This window comes from Oncorhynchus mykiss, chromosome 28 (genome assembly GCF_013265735.2).
Source record: "Oncorhynchus mykiss isolate Arlee chromosome 28, USDA_OmykA_1.1, whole genome shotgun sequence".
Classification (NCBI taxonomy): Eukaryota; Metazoa; Chordata; class Actinopteri; order Salmoniformes; family Salmonidae; genus Oncorhynchus; species Oncorhynchus mykiss.
Window position 1 is genome coordinate 16085435 of NC_048592.1, and position 18450 is coordinate 16103884.

An 18450-nucleotide genomic window follows, 5' to 3' on the forward strand; every position below is an offset into this window, starting at 1 on the left:
CAAATAGGCCTTTTGTCCTTCCACTTGCCTGTCAAACTAATGGATTAGTAAGGCATTGCCTTCTAACACAGAGCCTTCAATTCAGCTCTCTGCAATGACCCTTACAATAGTGTGTGAGTGAATGAGTGCACGAAAGGAAGCATGGTTATGCTTTTTATCATGGCTAACATTTTAAGATTAGCTTTAAGACATGCTGTTCCTCTAACTAAGATGTGGTCAGGCTTCTTGCCCGGTCATGTCTTTCTTTGCTGATTTAATGGTTAAGGTTACTTTCAACCTTGCAGTCGTCAACTGCTTTGAACCGCATTAACCGGTCATGCTTAGTCAGTCACCTCGACCGCGTGGTCTGGTTGGTCCCCCATTCTGCACAGTCATGAGTTCTCCATATCCCATGGTCTTCACAGTCCCAGCTCTGAAGCGCAAACACACACACCACACTTTCAACACGCTAGTTTGACACAGACCAAGACAGAGCAGACTTCCTTGGCTTTTTTGTATGTGGTATTGCGCAACATTGAGTAACTTGTTTGCCTCCTGTCTTCGTCTTGATCCATAGTGACATCGATACTGAAGGTATGAATGACATGGCATACATGTGTCTCATGATCACTGCATGGTGGCAATGAGTAATCCTCCAGAAGTTTCCACTCTGAACACAACAGGTCACTATGCCAGAGGTTATAAGAGGTTATAAACCCTGATCGCCTAAAGACATTGAGTTTCAAAGGAGAAGTGCAAACCCAGTCCCCACTTCATATCCATTGTTATATTCCTTCCTCATATTTGTATGCACAGAGGGGGCTCCAGACCAGAGTACCAGGAACCTAGTAACCATCCCCAATAGCCTGCTTCATTCACAGCTGCATTGGACTCAAATTGTCAGGTGATAGTGGAGTGGATAAGTCGAACAGATTTGGGGTGAAATTATCAGTTTTCAAAAGTGAGTTTATTCATCTACTTTATGTACTGTACACATACAGTACTTGTACAGGAGCTATGACTCTGTATACGATTAGTTGTACATCATGTCTAATAAATCTATCTCCTTAATTAATGTTGTGTGAGATTTGTTCAAAGTTGATTTTTGTTCTGTTCATATATGTATGTACCTACTATATCTATAAATAAATCAAATGCAAATCATCTAGAGTGACAGAGTATGCTTTGCATTCTGGGAATCCCACTGTTGCTGGGGTAGTGGACTACAGTACACAGCTGGAGGGAGAGTACACAGACAGAGGGTATATGTAATTATAGCCTACACACAGAGGGAGATCTAGGCGCTGGATGAGGAAACGCTGCATTATAGGCTATAGTACATTTACATGGCTGAACAATTCTTAATGGAGGCTTTAAAACAACGTTTCTGTGTTTTTGCTGAGTCTCTCTGGTAAAGGCAGTGTTGGCAAAGTGAGAGTTTGGTTAGGGGAAACTGGATTGGGATCAGGGATTTTGTTGCCTGTTTCAAATCACTATAGCAAGGTAGCTAATGCGTTTGGTCCCCATACTGTCTGACAAATAATGTATGTGCTTCATTTAGTTATTGGATGTATTGAGTAACACACTGTGCAGAAAATCCTCCTTCTAGTAATAGTCGGGGCTTGGGGATGGGCTGCCCACTGCTCTTACACCATAACTGAAGAGTGCATACTTGACTGCAAACTCTGGACACTTCTCCTAACATGGTGGGGTGCTAGTGTGTCAATGCGAAAAAATTACAATTATGCTTTTACTTCCTCCACTTCCACCATTATCAACACTAGTACTAACAATTCAATGCTGTCTGTGTGTGTGTGTGTGTTTGTGGCAATAAATGAGTTACTTGAGTGTCTTCTGCATCATTGTCCCTGTGATCGGGGACCCGGGGTGATTGTCTCTAGTTTAAACCTGCACCTTTCTGAGTTCACCAACCAACAGGTGGCACTCTTAATGGTCATTCGAGACGGATTAGAGACAATTAACCCTGCCTGCCTTGCTGAGGCTCAAAGGCAACATCACCACTTCAGGTGACTGCCACTCCAGGAGCTGAGCCAAGTGACACCTCTGCTTCTCATCAGTACTGATTACTCGCACCTCATCACCCCAGTCCAGCTTGTTCGATCATGTATTGCAGGCAGTCCTGTAGCTGTTAAGACAAAGTTGGGCTGGTTGGTCTAGGGACTCACGGGTCTGCCTTCGCGTGTCTGCTCACCGGCATCCTGATTCGAGACGGATTAGAGACGATTAACCTGGATAAATGACCAGTAGGGGCTAATCACCGTCCTCTCAGCTCCTCAGCCAACTCTTGGCCTTGGAACAGGGCGGTCCTGACCAGAGTTATGCAAGCACACACCGGCGAGAAGAGGATGGCGGGAATGACGGCGGCCTGCTCAGGAGGCTCACCTACCCGGAGAGATCTTTTGACGTGCTCATTGAAGCTTTCGACCGGCCCAATCCTTAGTCACAGGCCTCAGGCGTCCAAGGTCTCCTGGAGACGCTGAAGGAGATGGAGAAGCTTACTCTTACCACCCGGACGCAGCCGCTGTGGCTTCTATGTACCCACCTCAGCAGCTAGTACAGCCCCTGAGCCAGAAGCTGCACCAGCAGAGATGACCATCACAAGCCCCGAGCCAGTAGCTGTATCTAGGTGCTACCGCCTACATGTACCCACCTCCGCATCCAGTGTTACCCACCTGACCAGCCTCAGCCCTGGCCAAGGTTGCCACAGTACCTGCCACGGATCGGCGCCTTCTTGCACCTAGAGACACTGTCAACAAAGATGACAGGAGTTTGCTCTCTTCAAGATGGCCCTCGAAAACCTATTGCTCCCCGATGAGGACGCATTGGTCAAGTTTCACCACTTTCTTGACCACCTCAAGCTGCCTGATCCCCATCTCATGGCCATCTCACTCCATGACCCAGTGCCATACACCGCTGCCATGGCAGACCTTGAGCAGCAATGGGGCCAGCTACATTACCTTGCCCTGGAGATCTGTCATCATGACGTTGCAAGACATCCGGCCAGGGGACACAAGGCTTCTGTCAGTTTCCTTTTCTCATCAAGACCTTAGTGAGCATGCCCTGTTCACTTTGGCCCAGGGGTAATCGAGTCCTGTGGCTCCAAAGTTGAGTGTCTTCTGGGGAAGCTCTGAATACAGGGCCAACGTCAGTCACATGCATACATACATACATGCATGCATGCCTGCCTACCTACAAGCAAGCACTTGTACCTAGCACAATGGCTGAAGATGGAAGCAGAGTGCCAGAGCAGCCAGTGCCCTTAAACAATGGGACAAGCCTGCAGCCTTTGAGCAGAAACACCCCGGTGCTTCTATACTATGGGGCTTCAAAGACACCTGCACAGGAACTACCACTTACACAGCCCACAGCAGAGACCAACGCGTATTGTCCCTGTGCAAAAGCAAGGACCACTACCTCATCAGGTGTTAGAGATTCAACTCAATGACTGTCGAGCAGAGCCTCAAGTGGCTGAAGGACAAGCGCCACTGTCGACGGTGCAGCCAAGCTCACCGTGAGGCTCTGTAACTTCAGGAGACTATCTGTGGTGGATAGCACCTCGTTGTACTCCATTAAGTGCACACGTAGAAGTATAGGTCCAAATATCCCGACACCTCTTCATATCCAGCGGTTGTTCAGATGGGTCAGGTGAGCTCCTCAGGCCGGACACTGCTCAAAGTGTTCAAGGTTCTCCTGCAAAACAACAAGGATGGGAACCTTGGAGACCTATGAAGCCTCAAGCTCGGGCATGACGGGGCGGAAGAGTCCCTCACCGTCGGAGAGTGCAACAAGATAAGGGCTCATCTCTCAGCTTCAGATGCTGTCCCTTAGAGGGACCCAGGAGGGCCTTCTCCAGGCCCTTCTCCATCACACACAAACCCATCCCACCTTGCTAAGGCTCAAAGGCAACACCACCACCTCCGGTGACTGCCACTTCAGGAGCTGAACCAAGTGACAACTCTGCTTCTTATCAGCGCTGATTACTCACACCTCATCACCCCAGTCCAGCTTGTTCGATCATGTTTTGCAGGCAGTCATGTAGCTGTTAAGACAAAGCTGAGCTTGTTGGTCCAGGGACCCACGGATCTGCTGCATCCACCAGATGAGATTCCCCACAGCAAATGCAGCACCCCCTGCTGTGCTCACAGGGCAGCTATCCAGGCAATGGACACCAGCCTGCAATCACCCTGATCACACAGGGCGGCGCAGCGCTTCTAGAGACAATCAAATTGTATTTGTCACATGAGCCGAATACAACTGGTATAGACCTAACCGTGATATGCTTACTTATAAGCCCATTACCAACAATGCAGTTTTAAGAAAATATTTACCAAATAAACTAAAGTAACACAAAATAATAACAACCATGCTATATACAGGGGGTACCGAGTCAGTGTGTGGGGGTACATGTTGAGGTAATTTGTACATGTAGGTAGTAAAGTGACTGCATAGATAATTAACAGCCAGAAGCAGCAGTGTAAAACCAAATGCGACCGAGCCTGGACTCAGAACCCAGTGTCTCTGGTGCCCCTCAGGAGGCCCCTTGCTAGCTAGTTAGCATAGTTAGCATGACCAATTATTAGTTAGACATTTTACGACTTTGGGTGTGATCTTAAAGTCATTCTGTATTGCCAGAGTGCGCTTGTAAATTCAGAGCGTTGTCAGATTGTCCGTTTAAAAAAAAAAAAAAAAATATTCAGTGTTTCGCTCTCAGATCGCACACTGACTGCTCGGGCCGAGGAGTAGGGTTGATTTGAGCGTTCTGCCCAGACAACGGCAGTCAAGCACCCAAGGTAGCTTGCTAGCTACTTCCAGACACAAATGAGACCACTGACCATTTTACTCGCCTTAGCAAAGCTGGTTATGTTAGAGCTGGTTTCATGTTATCCAGAGTGTTGGTGACTAACTGTGCTGCTGGCAACAATTTAATGACGTTTTTTTGCGACGTTTACTGACTCAACGGGTGTTGAGCGCTTGTAAATGATTTATTCTGTACTGTGGGCACTCATACGCGAGTGCTTCGAATTCAGAGTAAATAGCCAGAGCGAATTTATGAAAGCACCCGATTGTCCAATGAGAAGGCAGAACGACTATACCATTTTAGCTAAGCTAAGAATGATGGGAATAATCAAATCAATAAACGTTGGGTAGGTAGTGAGCCTATAGTTAATATACTGGCAAGTTTGATGTTTAAGTAGCCAACTAACATTAGGTAGCTAGCTACAACATACCAGTACATACTGCTATACTGAGACGCTATGTGGTTCGTAAGGACAGTGTAGCTAACAAATTGTCAGCCAATATAACATATGGTAACTTATTTGAAAAGTCATTAGTTTATTACATTGCTCAACATTTTCATAACATTTGTCATAATTAGTTAAAGCAATGAATTTGTATCCGCTCTCATTGTACTTCGACTGCATATTTTCCGCCATTTTCTTAAAATCTGGAAACGATGTGAACCATGTCCATTTCATGAAGAATTGAAATATGGTTCTAAACTACAGAATTAGTGTCCTTTGCGTGTGTGCTTCTTATTTTGGTGAATTTAGTACGACATCCGGAAACTTTTGTCATACTAACTATATCCATACTATGACCAATAAACGTACTATATACTCAATCACGTATTTGAGCAAAGCTTATGACTTGGGTGACTGGAGTCTTTGACAATTTTTTTTTGGGGGGGCTTCCTCTTACACCATCTAGTATAGAGGTCCTGGATGGTAGGAAACTTGGCCCCAGTGATGTTCTGGGCCGTACGCACTCTGAAAAGTCATTAGCATTGTCATGCCCTCTTCACGACTGTCTTGGTGTGCTAGGACGATGTTAGTTTGTTGGTGATGTGGACACCAAGGAACTTGAAGCTCTCAAACTCGCTCCACTACAGTCCTGTCTGTGTGTTCGGCCCTCTATTTCCTGTAGTCCACAATCATCTTCTTCTTTTGTCCCTTTTTGCCTTCTGGTAGACAGTCATTGTAAATAAGAATTTGTTCTTAACTGACTTGCCTAGTTAAATAAATAGTCAGGGCTTGTTTATTATTTTGTGTTGTAAGGCCTGCTGGAGGGAGTCTGGGCTGCTCTTAGAACATGCTAGGACATTTCTCCCAACTGTTGAACCAGCCCGCCCACCTGATCCCAGGCCAATGGGCGGGTGAGGCAGGGACAATTACAAAAACATAGTTCCACCCTAACAGGTCTTAGTTCTTCCAAGAGAGATGTGGATACCTTCATTCAAGTGGAGTACACTTTAGCAGAAGATTGCATACTGTACTGCAAACTCTGGACACTTCTCCTAACATGGGTGAGGTGCTAGTGCATCAATGCAAAAAAATAATAATAATTGCGTCCACCATTATCAACAATGGTACTAACAATTCAATGCTGTGTTTGTGGCAATAAATGAGTGACTTGAGTATGTCTCCTGCGTCATTTTCCCTGTGACCCGAGGCGATTGTCTGTAGTTTAAACCAGCACTTTTCTGAGTTCACCAATCATCAGGTGGTGCTTTTTTTTCCTCCTTAGCTGAGATAATTAATACCTGTCTGAATATGAAATGACTGATGTTAACGTGTTCTTTCTCCCTACGCCGTATTATGGCTGCCCTCTCTCTCTCTCTGTGTGTGTGTGTTTCAGATGGGTCCGGATAAAGCAGAAACAACACATCTGTTGTTTACATTGGATGGCCTAACCTTCATATGTTCTTAATCTTCCTTTACAGTGGAGTCTGGTGTGTGACTCGGCATGGAAGGTCCACATCGCTAAGTTCTCTCTGCTTGTGGGCTCCATATTCGGATACCTGGTCTTTGGGGTCCTGGCAGACTGGTGAGTTTTTTTATTTCTAACTACTACATAATAAAGTTAATATATTTGAATAGACATTCAGTTCAGGAGTGTTCAGTGTGTTTCTTGCTAATGCACCGAAACAATAAATACCTTAAGGGGCAGACTCGAAGTCTTTACCTTGTATTGTTTAAATATGGGACCTCTCCTCCCCCCCTTGTCTCTCTCCCCTCCCTCCATCCTTAGGTTTGGTCGCCACCCGGTCCTGATCATCTCGGTCCTGTTCATGCTGGTGTTCGGTCTGACCGTGGCCTTCTCGGTCAACGTTCCCATGTTCAGCACCCTGCGCTTCTTCGAGGGCTTCTGCCTGGCAGGCATCATCCTCTCCCTCTACATCCTCAGTAAGTCTTCAGTAAGTCCTGCAGGCCTAGTACACCATGCTTTTCTCCATGCCTTTGCTATGCTGTACAGTCAATTGATTTATCTGTTTTGTGAGAATTTCAATTAGTGTTGGGGTAATGGATGTGCTGCAGTGTGGGCAGTTGTTGGTTTCCATAGCCTTGTCTTTGTGGGGTGTGTTATATTAGACAGACCCCCATGTCTTGAGTTGGCGTTGGGATTCTATATATCAACAGATGGTGTTATGACTATGAGTAGGGCCATATTACCTGACTAGGGGCTACATCCCAAATGGCACCCTATTCTCTAGGGCTCTTGTTAAAAGTGGTGTACTATGTACAGTAGGGAATAGAGTGCCATTTGGGACCCAGATTAGGGAAAACCTTAGTGACGAGGTGTAAATATGGTGTGAGGGGTGTGTTCTTTCCAACAGCTGCTGTTCGTTCTAGTTGCCTGTAAACTGTTAGGACAGGCCCCTGTATCACTGGAGATGACTGCAAGCGTTTCAGAAGGAGCTGTGGAAACCTATCGCCCCACAGAGAGAGACGCTGCCTTTCCTATGTGGGTTATGTAGATGCTGTTGCAGCAGCTTCCATAGGTCCTAGCTATCGATCTGTGTTGTCACTCATCCCCATTTCCACCAGGCCTCTGCGTTGATAGAGATGACTGCAAGTATATGTACCTGTGTGGAAACCTAAGTTTTGTCTAAAATGGCACCCTATTCTTTATATAGTACCCTACTTTGAACCAGGGCTCTGTGTCAGTAGTAGCACACTATATAGGGAACAGAGTACCACTTCAGATGCAGCCCTAGCCTTTCCAATGTGGGTCATGTTTGTGGAGGGTCAGCAGAGGGTCAGAGGCTGTTGAATATGTACTAAACACCGAGGGAGGCAAAGCAGCAATAAGGTACCTGCAGCCTGTCTGGTCTATTACACGGAACACTGTCAGAGCTGTGTCAGGCTCACCCTTTTGATGGGGTCAGTTACACTAGGTTTGTTTTGGTCTGGGTTATAGTTCTAGGAAAGACGACATCACGTTACTGGTAGACGGAGTGGAAAGTTATCAAAATGTTTTTTTGTTTTTTTTAAAAGGTCATCCCAGCTTGATGCCTGTGTTCCTGTGGCGCCAAATACCCTTGATCAAAGTGCCTTTCAGTGTAAATGTAGCCTCGGATAGCATACAGCTTCTATTTTAAAGGGTGTGACCTCCTTCTGAGGAGGTATCAACTGACAGAGAATTGCTGACTTTCCACTTTTTGGAAGTCCCTCCGAAGCACTCCCAACAAGTACAGAACAGCTTTGAAATGAGTGCAGTTTTTCTAAATCAAGCTCACTTCCTTGGTTTGTCCTCTCATTACTGTTAACCAATAGACTGAGTGACAGATACTGAGATGGAAACAGAGGAGGTGGCTAGGTGATAATCTGTCCGCTCCGCTGTACTCGCTGGCCTTGCCCACTGCAGTGCTTCACTGGAACTGTGTGTACTGTACACTCCATAACAGTCAGAGAGATGAATCCTTGTGACCTTTTCTCTCCGCAGTAAAGGTTTGATGAGTGATAATCTGCCCTAGAAAGCCGTTCCAGTCGGTCCTGGCGCTCATTCCCGTTGAAATGCATTTACCCAGCTAGCGAGGAGAGGGTGGGGTGAGGAGGAGGAGGAGGAGATGATAACGTCCTGATAACTAGTCTTGTGGTTGATGCGTGGGGGGACGGAACGGAAGGGGGGCAGAGCCAGGGGGCCCCTTGTCATTCTAATTTACTCCACACCGTCTACCTTGAAAAGCCTCGCAGTGTTCCCAAAATAGACGGCTGGGACCTTCTGTCAGTTTGTTTTGTGTTTGATAATTGCATTCAATGGTTGGTTGTTTACATAGTTTTCGCAAAGTCGTCTCACTGTATGCTGACTAGATACTGTGTATGTATGGACACAATTAAATTAAGGCCCACCCTCTTGTCTGTCTCGCCAACTCTTTTGTCCCCCTCCACCCTCTTTTTCTCTCGCTCGCTCTCCAGTCTCCACCTCTCCGCCCTGTCTTTCTCTATCCTGTTTTTCCACTCATTATCAACTGCCATCCCAGTGATTGCTGAGTAAATACTGTAGAGTGTACGTACGCTCTAAGGAGTGCCACTGAGTCACTCCGGCAACGGTGGTAAAAGACTATGTACGAACCTGGAGTTCAAACCGACTGCATTTCATTCTCCGGCAGTGTTGTTGAGGAACACACAGCAGAGAGGCAGAGCAAGGATATGGGGATTTTCCATGAAGGTTATGTGCTGAGAGGATTCATTATGTCGGGACTACATTGGCTGTCTACTTGTTAAAACTATCACACGGTCATCATGCATTTAGAATGATTGGTATAATTGATTTGTAGCATACCCATGGTTTGGCTGTGCGATATTTGCTTTACAGATTTGTCGAGATTATGTCTGAACTCGCATATTCAAGTTGTGCAAATGACAACCAATACAGTTTGGAATAATTACTCTATGGAATGGTTGGAGTTCTCTTTATTTTTTACCAGCTAGTCAAGTCGTTTAAGTTGAGCTATACCGTTGCCTATATTGTTGTTCTTAATGTGGAGGCGGTATACGTCCACATTCTGCGTCTCCCCTCTGTATTGCCACAACTCTACTAATGCGGGTTGTCTTCAGATATTGGCACTGTTGTTATCCAAACCCTATATTACTAAATTCATAATACTGTTATGTACAGGATAGGCATATTTAGACTTTCCAAAAAAGTTATAATTCACAAAACATCTAAATTTTTCAGGGCAAATTGAAGAATTGTGTATGCCAGGTATCTAGACTCTCATATCAACACAGCTGAGACGTGTGGTGTGGGAAAACCTGGGAAGAACCATGTAGTATTTGGGTCAAGGATAGTTCAAGATGTACTATTAAGGAGTGTAGGCGAGGCTACTCCTTTATAATGTCCAAGGACTTCATATGTTCGGTTCAGCGGTAACTGGCTCTGGCAACCAAAACTGTCATTCTCAATCTAAACGTGAATCGATTCTCAATTGCCATACGGTTGTAGAAACATAAATCCCTCTACTTTCATATCACATCAATATAATTTCAAATTTGCAAAATTCACTGAGTGTACAAAACATTAAGGACACCTTCCTAATATGTAGTCCCCCCCACCACCACCAGAAAAGCCTCAATTTGTCTGGGCATGGACTCTTCAAGGTGTAAACTTTTCCACAGGCATGCTGGCTCATGTTGACTCCAATGCTTCCCACAGTTGTCACATTGGCTGGATGTCCTTTGGGTGGTGGACCATTCTTGATACACACAGGAAACTGTTGAGCATGAAAGACGCAGCAGCATTGCAGTTCTTGACCCAATCCGTTGCGCCTGGCACCTGCTACCAGACCCCGTTCAAAGGCACTTAAATCTTGTCTTGCCCATTCACCCTCTGAATGGCACACATACACAATCCACGTCTCAATTTTTTCAAGGCTTAAAAATCCTTCTTTAAACTGTATCCTCCCCTTCATATTTTGTTCTGTGTATTTTGGGGGGGTATTTTATTAGGATCCCCATTAGCTGTTGCAAAAGCAGCAACTACTCTTCCTGGGGTCCACACAAAACATGAAACATAATACAGAATGACATAATACAGAACATTAATAGACAAGAACAGCTCAAAGACAGAACTATATAAAAAAAATGTAAAGGCACACGTAACCTACATATCAATACATACACACTAACTATCTAGGTCAAATATGGGAGAGGCGTTGTGCCGCAAGGTGTTGCTTTATCTGTTTTTTGAAACCAGGGTTGCTGTTTATTTGAGCAATATGATATACACTTTCTTGAATTTGTTCAGGATTTGGGGATTGTGAAAAGACCCCTGGTGGTATGTCTCATGGGATAAGTGTGTGTGTCAGAGCTGTGCGTAAATTGACTATGCAAACCATTTGGGATTTTCAACACAATGTTTCTTATAAAAAGAAGTGATGCAGTCAGTCTCTCCTAAACTCTTAGCCTAGAGAGACTGGCATGCATAGTATTTATATCAGCCCTCTGATTACAATTAAGAGCAAAATGTGTCGCTCTGTTCTGGGCCAGCTGCAGCTTAACTAGGTCTTTCTTTGCGGCACTGGACCACACGACTGGACAAGAACCTGCAGAACTTGCTTTTTGGAGTGTTGTTTTAAAAAAGCAGAGCATCTCTTTATTACGGTCAGACCTCTCCCCATCTTTACAAACATTGAATCTATATGTTTTGATCATGACAGTTTACAATCTAAAGTAACACCAGGTAATTTAGCCTCCTCAACTTGTTCTACAGCCACACCATTAATTACCCGATTCAGCTGAGGTCTAGAACTTAAGGAATGATTTGTACCAAATACAATGCTCTTAGTTTTAGAGATGTTCAGGACCGGTTTATTACTGGCCAAACATTCCAGAACAGACTTAACTCTTTTGTTAAGAGTTTCAGTGACATGTGGTTACTGATGTGTATATGGTTGAATCACCAGCATACATAGACACACATGCTTTGTTTAATGCCAGTGGCAGGTCATTGGCCTAGAGAGCGGTACACCACACGTTACATGTTTGACATTAGAGAAGCTTCCATTAAAGAGAACACTTTGAGTTCTATTAGATTGCCATATCGTGGATTCAGAGCTGAAGTTGAAAAGCCATAACACAAGTTCTTTTCAACCACCGGTTATGGTCAATAATATCAAAGGCTGCACTGACATCTAACAGTACAGCTCCCACAGTCTTATTATTTATCCATTTATTTCAACCGATCAGTCATTTTGTGTCACTGCAGTACATGTTGAGTGCCCTTCTCCGTAAGCATGCTGAAAGCCTGTTGTTAATTTGTTTACAGATAAATGGCATTGTATTTGGTCAAACACCATTTTTTTCCAACAGTTTGCTAAGAGCTGGCAGCGAGCTTATAGGTCTGCTGTTAGAACCAGTAAAGGCCGCTTTACCACTATTGGGTAGCGGAGTTACTTTGGCTTCCCTCCAGGCCTGAGGACAAAGACTTTCCTCTAGGCTCAGATAAAAAAAATATGACAGATAGGAGTGGCTATAGAGACAGCAACCATCCTCAGTTGCTTTCCATCTAAGTTGTCAATGCCAGGAGGTTTGTCATTATTGATTGATGATTTTTCCACCTCTCCCACACTAACTTTACAAAATTCAAAATTGCACTGCTTTTCTTTCATTATTAGATTTTTTTTATGCATGAATACAATTGCCCACTGTTCGTTTGTTGGCATTTCCCACCTCAGTTTGTCCACTTTGCAAATTAAATAATCATACAAAATAATTGATTTGTGATGAATAGGCCATCTGATTCGATGAAAGATGGAGTTGAATCTGTCTTTCTGCCCATAATTTAATTTCAAGTACTTAACAAGTGACCTCAATAAAGGATCATAGCTTTCACCTGGGTTCACCACCTTGTCAGTCCATGTCATGGAAAGAGCAGGTGTCCTTAATGTTTTCCACACACAGTGTACACTGGTTTTAACCTGTTTAACACAGTTGCAGCCGACAGCATTACATATTTTTTTTCTGGGATCCTTCTTTCGTTACACACGGGTATTCGGAGATGCTAGATGGCTCATTTAGAACAGGTGGTCACCTCTGTCTTCCGTAAACGAGCGCTCTAACATGGAAATATGGCCGCGTGGGAACCCTAACCCTATAAAGATGTGTGGTAATTTATCCTTTTAGTCTTAGCCATCACATCAGCAAGAAATAATTGTCAAGTTCCAAAACGCTTACAAAACCGTATCGCAAGCGAGGCATAGCCTATTAACGTTTGGACAGCGCTTCGGGGCAGTGTTGGCGCATCGGTGTATATGGCAGAAATGTAAGTGAATAGACTCTAATGCGCTAGCGTTACCGTCAATGAAATGTGCTAGGTCAACGGTACATGATTGGACCAAGGGAGTGACCATACACCAAAGGTATTTCATCGCGGTTGTGTCACCTTGCCTTGCACTCCCAAGATTTCCCACGTCAATGGAATTCTTTCTTCTTCCTTCTCCTAAAGTGTGGCTCTGAGTGCGTAGTCATAATCTTGTCGGTCTGATTTTTGCTTTGTTAATCGTACACAAACGTCAATCTAGACAGAGGGACTGTAATCCAGGTGAAACTTTGCAGGGTTCACTGTCAACAACGGTATTTCCCCATGGAAACCACCATGGAAGCTACTGTCTTTTTTTTAGTGCAGTTTCATCTTACCTAGAGACAGGACGCAGTGCTGCGCTATATGGAGCTGATTGACATACTCTCTGTGTGACTTGGGTTTTCCGCTGGTGACTCAAAAGGCTCTGGAGTGTGTGACAGTAATTCCCCTTTAATTACGTAGGAAAGGTGCTCCCTTCCATCTAGCTTCCATCTGTCATTCCCTGCCTGAAAGTATTAGACATGGTATGTTTGGGCACTGGATGCTGCTTAGGGGCCTTACTGTACCTGCATGGGGAAACACTGAGGGTATGGTTAGTAAGAGAAAATAACCAACCTCCTCTCTGTTTCCCTCCCTTAATGATATCCCCAGTGCCTGCCAGCCAGCCATTCAGTGAGCTCTACGGCGGGCGGTAAGCCCCGGTAGGGGAGAGGTTTGTGTAAATGCCTTTGTTCGCTGCACTGGCCTGTCAGATTCAGCCATACTGCAGGGGCGGACAGGGCTGATGTGAGGCTCCTGACACAACCCCTATCACCATCCAGACGAGGGAGAGCAATGGGAGAAACAGAAAGGCAGTGCGCTAGAGAGAGACTGAGGGTGGGGCAAATGGAGCAAGGGATAGGAATATAGCTCACTATCGATGTGATGACTCATTATTACTCTTTTGGTGAAGATTTGATGTTATCAATCTCTTTTTTTATTTTTATGCTGGCACAAGTATGAATGTTTGCTGTGCTAATGTGTGCATTTACCTGCAACGCCCAGGATGTGTGCACTCCAAAGCAGTGGGCCATATTAAGACTAGCACATCCATATCCACCCTATTTTTAAAACATAGCAGAATCACTAATGAAATGCAGTGGTATTTCGACCTCAGAGTTCCATCTCTGACAAGGCCTACAGTATGTTAGCATTTTTGCGCTGTAGCGTCAGTAGAAATCCGGTATGTTAGCATTTTTGCTAGGGTCATTGTGCTCAGGCGCAGTGGGTAGACTTGGCTAGCTAGATTTGTTTCTTTCTCTGTGTTATTGTTAGCTCATGTCTTGCCCCAGCTATGTAGGTCACTTTTCTTCTCTCCCAGCCTGTGATGCGATTTTGAATTCAACTATTTAACTAGTCTTCATTTTTATCATTTTAGCTAGGTCATTGGATACATTTAGTTGCCTATATTGCCAATTTATTATTTTAACTTAATGAATCGTAAATGTTGACGACCATACTCTTATTAATTTGGCTAATCACAATAGTATACCGTGTGTTAGGGAGATCACAGTATTTTGTATATCTACAGCACATAGAAATCATATCAACCCTGAACATAGGCCTCAGCTTGTTGCTTCATACTGTATCATTCCAGAGCACATGTGATCCTGGGATGTTGAACAGTGTCTAAGCAGACGATACTTGATGATATCACTCTCTGGCTGCAGTGTGTTCCCCAGGCTTGCCCCCGCCTGCCTCGCTCACGACATACTCGTGTTCTCTCAGGACTCTGGCATCTTGTTGAGAGATGAGCTGGTAGAGCTGATGATGTCACCAAATAGCTAACTAGGAGTGCCCCAGCCCTGTGTACTAGTAGGAATCACAAGTTTGTGTGTGTGTAGAATTATCCAGATTTGACCACATGTTGTTGCCAAATGCCTAACACTTCCTTATTATTGAACACTTGGGTTGTATTTCACAAAGGGTTAAGTTTAGTCAACTTTTACACTCATTAAGAAATAACTTCAAAATAATTGTGATTATATGATTGACTTTAACTCGTCTATACTCTCATGTTTATAAAGATGGAATGAGTTAAGTCAGTTACTTTGAATCACTGCGTCCTCTACGTGACCATATTTGTTCATCTATTCAGAATTCCACACCTCCAGATGAAGGTCATGTGATATTCTCACCGGGAAATCTAGTCTTGTGACTTTTTATCAGGAGGTGACTTCATCACGGTCTTGCTCTGTTTGTGCTAAAGGAGCAGGGTTGTATCTTGATCACTGTGAAGTAGTGACATTAAATGAAATGTACTATTGACTATCTGATCAGTCCATTCATTCCAGTCTGACGTATTGTAGTCTTTATGCTTCTCAACACTTATTGGACTGTATCGATTATTCTGTGTAGTTACAACTTAGACACTAGAGCCTGCACTCACTTCAACTTAATTACATACACAGTCCTACTCCTAGCTCTAATGTACAGTTAAGAATCGGCTGTACATCCACATTGCTGTACATTTAGCATTGCACAGAGAAACTGAGAAGATGCACAGGAAAACACTTATCTACTCTTAAAAAGTAGATGGATGACAGTGTATCCCCTGTTTGCCATGCTCTATCCTGGTCTGTTTCCCCTCTGGTGATGGGATAGTAAAGCTGGTTTATTCAGGCAGGATTTGGGCTCTGTTCCCCTTCCTGCTGCAGTATGTATGGCTGGGTTCTGCTGCTCAGACAGATTGACTGTCGGTAATTAGTGTGTGTGTGCATGTGTGTCCGTCTGTATCCAGAAGCTTTAATCTGCCAGTACAGAGGGAGAGAAGAGACTGATGTGCAGACAGACATGGAGGGGTTTGAGTGAGTGAACGTGTCTGTGGTCATGCTGAGACTGAGTTCATGTCGGTGACCATATGTGAATGTAGGACGCTCCCATGGTGCAGAATGTACGAGTCTGGGATCCTTATACTGTAGCTTCCATGTCATTTTATATTTTTCATTAATTGATTGTCTATGGGTCTTAGCAAGCAGTTGCTTATCAACAGATAGTATGTTGATGGTGTTTCTCTGTAGAGCATTTACAGACGGATTATCCAGACTATCCCCATCCCCCAACAATGTAACCGGATGAGTTAAAGCTGAACGATGGAGGCAAGGATGGAGGACCCCGACTTAGCTAGTTGACTATACTAGGATGAGTTATGGTTGCACTAGGATCAGTTGAAGCAGAATGAAGGGGCCACGGAGGACACCGGTTTAACCAGCTGACCAAACTAGGATCTGTTTGTGCTGAATGATGGAGGCACAAAGGAATAAAGGCTGAATAAAGGCTTTATAAAGGCTTAACGGAACATGGACCAGTTAGTGATGTATAGCCCTGGCCCACTAGACATTAATGAGCGCTGAGATCAGCCCTATTTCTCAGAGAGACGGATAAGGATGTCTAGGCAGGATAAATTGTGTTTTTTTCTCAGCCAGAAGAGAGGAGGAAATCTGTGACTGGCTGAGAGATTCACTGGGAGGGCTACCACGGAACCCCCTCCGTCCTTCTCTTCACGTCTCCCCCCCCCCCCCCCCCCCCCCCCTCCCTTCCTCCCCTCTCTCTGCTCTAGATGAGTTATGGTGGAGACTCTGTGCTTCCTCTGAGCAGGGTAAAGTTCACTTTTGTGCTGGGTGTACATTCCCACTGGCTGCTCTGCAAACTTTCGTCCCTTTATTCTTATCTCTCACCCCTAGACCCCTTCCTCTCCCCTGGGGCTATATCCCTCCCTATCAGAAGTCCCAGAGTCATGGATGGATGGGGACTTTCTATCCCATAGCTTGATACTGTAGTAGGCCCATATTGCTGACTCAGTTTTATTCAATGTACAGAGACATGACTCAAAATTTCATGATGTATCCAAAGGATGTAGTCACCCTTTGGATACGTAACATTTGCCCAGTACCGTCCAATGTTCAATATGCACAAAAAGCTTATTTCTCTCAAATGTTGTGCACAGTTGTTCCCTGTTACTGAACATTTCTCCTTTGCTAAGTTAAGCCATCCACCTGACAGGTGTGGTATATCAAGCAGCTGATTAAGCGGCACAGTCATTTACTCAGGTGCACCTTGTGCTGTGGACAATAAAAGGCCACTCTAAAATGTGCAGTTTTGTCACACAACACAATGCCACAGATGTCTGGAGGGAGAGTGCAATTGGCATGCTGACTGCAGGAATGTCCACCAGAGCTGTTGCCAGAGAATTACATTTTCAATTCTCTAGCTTAAGCCTTCTCCAACGTTGTTTTATAGAATTTGGCTGTTCGTCCAACCGGTCTCACAACCATAAACCACATGTATGGCATTGTGTGGGCGAGCGGTTTGCTGATGTGAACAGAGTGATAATGCACAGCCCCATGTCGCATGAATATTTACACAATTTCTGGAAGCTGAAAATATTCCAGTTCTCCCATGGCCTGCATTCTCACCAAACATGTCACCCAATGAGCGTGTTTGTGATGCTCTGGATCGACGTATGACGGCGTGTTCCAGTTCCCACCAATATTCAGCAACTTCGCACAGCCATTGAAGAGTGGGCAGCGTAGCCTAGTGGTTAGAGCGTTGGACTAGTAGCCGAGCCGACAAATCTGTCGTTCTGCCCCTGAACAAGGCAGTTAACCCACTCTTCCGAGGCCGTCATTGAAAATAAGAGTTTGTTCTTAACTGACTTGTAAAATAAATGTAAAAAACAGGATTGGGACAATATTCCACAGGCCACAATCAACAGCCTGATCAACTCTATGCAAAGGAGATCAGTTACTTTATGCATGACACAATTCATTTTTCCAGTTGTTTACAGACAGATTTATTTAACTTAATTCACTATCACAATTCAGAGTCAGAAGTTTGCATACACTAAGTTGACTGTGCCTTTAACCTGCTTGGGATAGGGGGCAGCATTTTCACGTTCGGATGAAAAGCATGCCCAGAGTAAACTTCCTGCTACTCAGGCCCAGAAGCTAATATATGCATATTAGTAGTATTGGGTAGAAAACACTCTGACGTTTCTACAACTGTTTGAATGATGTCTGTGAGTATAACAGAACTCATATGGCAGGCAAAAACCTGAGACAAATCCAACCAGGAAGTGGGAAATCTGAGGTTTGTAGTTTTTCAACTCCTTGCCTATTGAATATACAGTGTCTATGGGGTCATATTGCACTTCCTAAAGCTTCCACTAAATGTCAACAGTCTGTAGAACCTTGTTTGAGGCTTCTACTGTGAAGTGGGGGAGAATAAGAGTTGATTCAACCAGGTGTCTGGCAGTGCCATGTGCTGATCATGCGCGCACACGAGAGGTAGCTGCGTTCCATTGCAATTCTAAAGACACAGGAATTCTCC

The 18450-nt window shown here is 44.5% G+C and overlaps 1 protein-coding gene across 2 annotated transcripts in view; it reads left to right on the forward strand.

The window, feature by feature from the left end:
• Positions 1-18450, forward strand: part of LOC110508635 (solute carrier family 22 member 23) — a 59014-nt gene that overhangs the window by 11885 nt on the left and 28679 nt on the right. For both annotated transcript variants that reach the window (XM_036966130.1, XM_036966132.1), the window contains exons 2-3: positions 6722-6825; positions 7030-7184. In XM_036966130.1, the coding sequence (XP_036822025.1) occupies positions 6722-6825; positions 7030-7184 (259 nt within the window). The remainder of the gene's footprint in view (positions 1-6721; positions 6826-7029; positions 7185-18450) is intronic.